Source organism: Bidens hawaiensis, unplaced genomic scaffold (genome assembly GCF_021521415.1).
Source record: "Bidens hawaiensis isolate Kalapana, Puna unplaced genomic scaffold, B.hawaiensis_p1.1 tig00004748_1, whole genome shotgun sequence".
NCBI classification, from domain to species: Eukaryota; Viridiplantae; Streptophyta; class Magnoliopsida; order Asterales; family Asteraceae; genus Bidens; species Bidens hawaiensis.
Window position 1 is genome coordinate 52,214 of NW_027491294.1, and position 6,461 is coordinate 58,674.

General features: G+C 34.2%; 1 protein-coding gene across 1 annotated transcript; it reads right to left on the minus strand.

Annotated features, from left to right (window-relative positions):
* Positions 1–1,189: 1,189 nt before the first annotated feature.
* Positions 1,190–2,688, minus strand: LOC143627939 (transcription factor MYB27-like). Its single transcript, XM_077097645.1, has 4 exons — positions 2,271–2,688; positions 2,041–2,170; positions 1,782–1,882; positions 1,190–1,536 (listed from the first exon to the last, which is right to left on the minus strand). Exons 1-4 carry the CDS (start codon positions 2,392–2,394, stop codon positions 1,190–1,192), a joined length of 702 nt encoding a protein of 233 aa, XP_076953760.1. The 5' UTR covers positions 2,395–2,688.
* Positions 2,689–6,461: the final 3,773 nt, after the last annotated feature.

The window sequence follows — 6,461 nt, forward strand, 5'->3', positions numbered from 1 at the left end:
GTGTAAATATTATACAGTTAGCCGAGCCCAGTTAAAGAAAGGAATTTCAATCAACGGAGAACGTAACCGTATTCAGGTGAGTTTCTAGCCCCATTTCCTTGTTATGTTTTCGGGGCTGTGTGCATACTCGATGTGAAGTGTGAATCCACTTACTTTAAGTGGTAAGTGTATGCTATAGATGTTATATGAGGTATATATTTATAATGCTTGTCGGTACGTGAACGATCTTCGGATATTGCACGTATCGCCAAGGATAGCGATTGCCAAGTGGTTGATAGTGTGTATGAATGATGTGATGTGACTTGTTCACTACGTAAATACTAAACTAATATGAGTGTGACCAAGGCAGGTTGAGGTAGAGTGTGTTAGAGGTAGCAGGAGTCTAGTAAGGGTGTTAGTGGCATAGCGTGAGTGCGTGATAGGGAAAGCCTATACGTGCCTTCGTTATTAAGTGGCATAGCGTGAGTGCGTGATAGGGAAAGCCTATACGTGCCTTCGTTATTAAGTGGCATAGCGTGAGTGCGTGATAGGGAAAGCCTATACGTGCCTTCGCTATTAAGTGGCATAGCGTGAGTGCGTGATAGGGAAAGCCTATACGTGCCTTCGTTATTAAGTGGCATAGCGTGAGTGCGTGATAGGGAAAGCCTATACGTGCCGTTGTAATTAAGTGGCTAAGCTGTAGGGGTAATTAAGTGGTTAAACAGTGGCATGTTAGACAGTGGACTATGTGTCTTCGGATACGTATATATATATTGTATGAAGTGGTTGTATGATAAGTTGCTTGATTAACTAGAACTCACTCAGCGTAGCTGACTTTTAGTATGCACGCAGGTGAGCTGATTATAGAGTTAGCATGAGGATGACACACGGCATGGATTGAACGGCTGGCATCTGAAGAAAGAAGTAAAGATGTTTTAAATATAAAGTTTTGTGTTATGGTATCAAAGAAAAGGTTTAACGTTTTGTAACAAATGATTGATGTTTTATATTCCGCGAAAAGTTTTAATAAACTCTGATTGAAGAACTGTGTTTATGAGTAAATCCGACGCTAAAGTAGGGCTACCGGGTTCGGGGCCTTACACATGTAATGAAATTAGAAAATAAGGAAATTATGCATAAAAGATCATTATTATTTATGTACTCTTGATCAAACTTCAACATATGAATTGGACAAACACTAACTCATGTTTTACCAAATGGGATTCCAAAGATCCCAGACACTATGACTGATCTTGGTTTCTTCATGAGAGTTTGATTCAAGTTGACAGAAACATGGGTACGTGTACGTCCCCATGCAATCTTCATCATCCTTTACCTCATTAGACCAGCTGGTTGACGACGATATCCATTCTGATATTCTACTTTCATACGGTGATTCGTTCCCCATCAATGCATTCATGTTACATATCTCAGATGTTTCAGATGATGAAACTCCAAAAATACCCTCGTTCTCGCTCACACTGCTCTCCATAACATTGTTATATGTTGGTATCGCTATATCTTGTTTATTGCTGCTTTCGGTGTCTGCAAAACATCCTAGATTAAAGTTTTATATGTTTAAGATGTGAAAATGAAATCTTGATGAATAATAATAATATGTAAAAGTACTGAAGAATAGCCTGAAGGAAAGACTATAGGCACACCCCCTCTTTACTAATCAGCCCTATGTATACTAGGGGTATTCAAGAATTATACGTCTGTATAGATGCTACGGCTATATGTATGTCCGTTTATCAGATGGAATGACTGGTATGACAATGAGAGCGAGGCATGTTAATTACCTGCTTGTTGAGCTTCGGATTTCTTCTTTAAATGACTTCTCCAGTAATTTTTTATCTCGTTATCTGTTCGCCCGGGCAATCTTTTAGCGATTTTTGACCACCTACATGCCAGTCATAGGTTAAGTTTCTGATATATGGTACCAATTATTTTGGGAGATACACTTATGATGTGCATATGTAAAACTATATATAAAAAGAAAATTTTGAATAAATATATAATAACTTATATATGTTTCACTCATGTGACTTATACACTTACTTGCTACCCCATTGTTTATGAAGTTCAAGAATAATGGCTTCTTCTTCTTGAGTGATCTCACCATGTTTTAAATTCGGTCGAAGATAGTTCATCCACCGCAGTCGACAACTCTTTCCACTCCTCCTTAAATCTTAAACCATAAGTTTTAATTCATTAAAAACATTTATAAAGAAAAAAAATCAAAACTCGATAATTAGCGATTTAGTATGATCTAGATTGAAGTTAATTACCTGATTGTTTAGCTAAAGCATCCCAATGTTTTTCACCTAAAGCTCCAACAATGGCAGTTAATATCTCATCTTCTTCCTCGAGCCACGGCCCTCTACGCAGGATTGCGGTATCATGATTGGCCATTAGACTTAAACATCAAATTTGATGATGATTTTATGAGAATTAATTAAGGTTGTTGGTTGTGTTTTTATATAGGAGATTATATATGGAATGGTTATAACTATTTTGGATAGCGACTGTAGGTGGAAAGCAATAGTGATTGTGGAAGCTCCACCATGTGCATGCTTTACAACTTTTGTATGGGGTTTTCTATTGGTTTTGATAGGAGTTTGCATCACATATGTTGGTTTGTGTCTTTTCTTTTCGGTGATTATAACTTCTCAAACTCTTTTTAACTATAAAGTTGATAATGATGTGTAAGGGTATAATAATCATTTCAATATGTATATACAATATACACATATAGTGTAGTGATATGGATACAACACATACATCCAAAATAAACTCACCAACTAAAAGAGGAAAGAAAAATATGCTTTGAAGAAAAAAAATGCTTAGAATTACATGTTTTAGAATTTTTTTTTTTTGAACGGTGACTTTCGCAGTTAAGATATATCGGTCCAACAGGAGGAGGAGCCCCGCCACCCCACTCGGGCCAGACTATGTTGACATAAACGGGATCCACGCTGGTATTCGAGTTTGGCTTGTCCGTTCCCGGTAAAACCCAGTTGGCTCACCCCGCCCGAAGGCATGACAAGTTTTTTTGCTCTGGGAAAATCCGGTCGGAATCAGGACTCGAACCCAGGACATCCGGGTCATCCATCATGTTCCTGGCCATTGGGGCAAGCCTGATTAGTTTTAAAGGTTTTAGGTTTTTTTTAATATACGTTAGATAATTTTGATTGCTAATTATATTAGTTTTGTAAATATATCTAGATAGTAATCCTAATTTTATACAACTACTATTAATACTTATTATTCCCTTTCTTGTATTATCACATCTTGTTTGTCTCAAGCGTGCTTCTTTTATGCCTTGTGCCGAGGCAACTAATGAGGTTTTTGCGCTTATGGTGCGCCTAATACTTTGACCGCCTAGTCTTAGACATAAAACAAGCTGTGCCTGATCTATCTTAATTCAATCGCGCTAAGCTTAAGCTTGGTCTAAGTACTCGGCTTCCTCATTTTACGATATTACTAGTAAATCTAGATTCAAAATTGATTTAACTCTTGAGATGAGATCTCCAAAAGAATAACAAAATTGATTCCTGCATGCAAGTAAAATATACATACACCAAAACAGAAAAGATTAGGATTTTTACTTGCAACAAATGACTAATATCAATATTGACTATTGAGCTTAGAAACGTTTTGACTTTAATGGTCAAAATTTCATTGATATTTCTATATATAACACATATGATAAGTCATCAGGAAATCTACAATAACCATTTTAAAGAACGCCAGTCCGATGATTAAACTCATGATCGTAACCATAATGCGCTGGACCTCATAATCAGATTGTAATCTTGATGTTCATTAGTTGATCTGTTCATGAGCTCAACTGCTGAATCCATAAAATGCATCACAACGCTAATGAGTGAGTGAAATATACTACTTTTTCCTTATTTTCATAATAAAACTACAATAAAACTTGAAGGCCTTTGTCGTTATATAATTAAGCGTGGCAAAACGGGTGGTCATGTTGGGTAAGCTAAGGTTCATACAGGGTTCGGGTCAAAACTAGCCTCATTGTCACAATTTAACTTAATACATTTTATAAAACGGCCATTTCAATTCAAACTTGATTTGGTCATAACCCATTTTAACATAAACCGGCGGATTAAACATTTTCTCAGTTAACCCGTTTTGATCCAAACCGAGCACGTAAAATATGACCCATTAGCTTACCTGACCCGACCTATTTTGATCTGAACTAATCAACTTTTCATTGAAATCTATATGCTATAGTTGAAATCTACCATCTTTTGGCCTAAAAGTCAAAAGTGTACCTCATGATAACATTTATTATATATGTTGTATTTGTATATTTCTTCTGTCCCAAGAAACTTGCTGCCTCAAAATTGAAACATTTCAAAAATGTAACTATTTGTCAAATTTATAAAATTCACTAATGTACGTAACCCTTTTTTTTTATCTAGATCAGACTATCGATTTATTTGTAATTATGATAAATGGGCAAATAACTAAGTTTTTTATGGAAACTTTAGTCAGAATAAAAGTGTCCGGATGTACCATATAAAAAGAATATTAGTATCGTTGCAATGTTCATGTGGCAAAAGGAATATTAATATATGATCTGTCAAGAGACCAAACAAATGGATTCAAAATATCAAGAAAGGTAATTTGGAATTTTGGATAAAGAATACCGAACCGTGAACACCTATACTCTCACCCTCACTCTCTCCCTCTCACACATCGTTTGTTATAAGAAAATGCTCCTACATGTATCAAACATCGAATCCAACAATTTTCTTCATTAAAATGAGGTTCAATCTCAAGTACTTGAATTATGTAAATGACAGTTAACGTCCAACAACCGGTAAAACTGCCTAACACACTGAACTTGACCAGTTGGTATTTGGTTTCACGAAATTGTAGTTAGTGGTTTGACGATAAATTATTGTTCAATTTGAACAAATCAAACCGTAACCACATGAGATTCGTTGCACTTCACCTTAGTGTTTTTGTATTTTTAGTTTTAAAATTTTATCCAGGTGGTTAGTTTCTTTTTCTAAATATATTTTATAGCTCGTGAAAGATCATGTGTTCAAATCAATGGCGGACCTAGAAACTTTTTTCATGGGGGCAGAAATATTTTAGAGGTCGTTTGACTATTGCTATATAATAATTCTTTTCCGCCAAGTTCGGGCGGGTCATATTAAAAAAGAATACTCAAACTAATTTTCATATAAAAATCAAAAAATATGTCAATCATCATTATATGCCTCATCGTCTTCTTTATAGCCTTCAATCTCACTATAACTAGTTCAGAACTAGAACTTTACCACATGTATATTATTTTCTAATTCATTAGTCTATAACGAACTATTATTCTTTTACCATGTTTAAATCTTTAAATGAAAGCTAAAACCTTGTGATAAAATTAAAAATTTATACATTAACTATATTTTAAATAAAATAAAATTAAAAGTTTAAGATTTTCATTTATGTGTAACACTATTCTTTTATTTTTTAAGGTGGGCAGCTGCCCACCCTCCTCTTGCTTTAAGTCCGTCTCTGGTTCAAATGCTAAGAAGTAAAAGAAACTTGTCTTAAAAAATAGAAAATTTAGCCAAGGAAAATGTCTCGGTTAAGCAAAATAGAATAAAGGATTTAATAGGTCGGATAACTGACCCAAAATTATCTATTTGTGGCCCATCAAGACACTAATAATGTTATTTCTATTTTGTTTAACCCATAAAAACCCATCAAAAATTACTTCAGGCCCATAGTAACCCAACGTAATACATGTCCATATTGACCGAAAATTTGACACAATTGTTTTGTTTTTAATGTTGGTGCAAATCATATTCTTACGAGGATGAAATAATTTTTTTGACTAAAATAAAAGCTAACCATATGAATAAAGTTCTAAAAAGTAAAATATGGTCTAACTATAGAGAATCCGTGTAATAAACTCTAAACATAAAAACACCTCTAAGCTTACAATCAACATATTATTAAATTATAAAATTAATTATGAAACTATTACATTTAAAAATATGAAATGTTTTAAATAGATATATTTGATATTATATTTCCCACCGTTCCCACTTAGGTAGGATGGTAATGTGGTTAATGTATAAAATAGGAGGTCAATGTTTCAAACTTTGTAACGGTGCAACGTTTAGTCGTCGAAAAATAATATATTATCTTTCACCGAATATATCATTACTAGCAAGTATCAATCAAGGTTCTTCTTTATTTTACAAGATCATCTTCAATACATCCCCTAAGTTTCAAACGATCAATTCAAATGATAAAAACCTAGAAAGATGGTGATGACTTGGATGGATTGATGTTCTTCTCTCATCTCCATTACACACGGTCTAATAATGTGTATACTATTTACAATGCTACATGTTATGATATTATTAAATGCTTGTACTTGTTATTCCATTACGAGGGAAAGTGGGAAACAAATATTGATGGTTTGGAACTTAAAAATC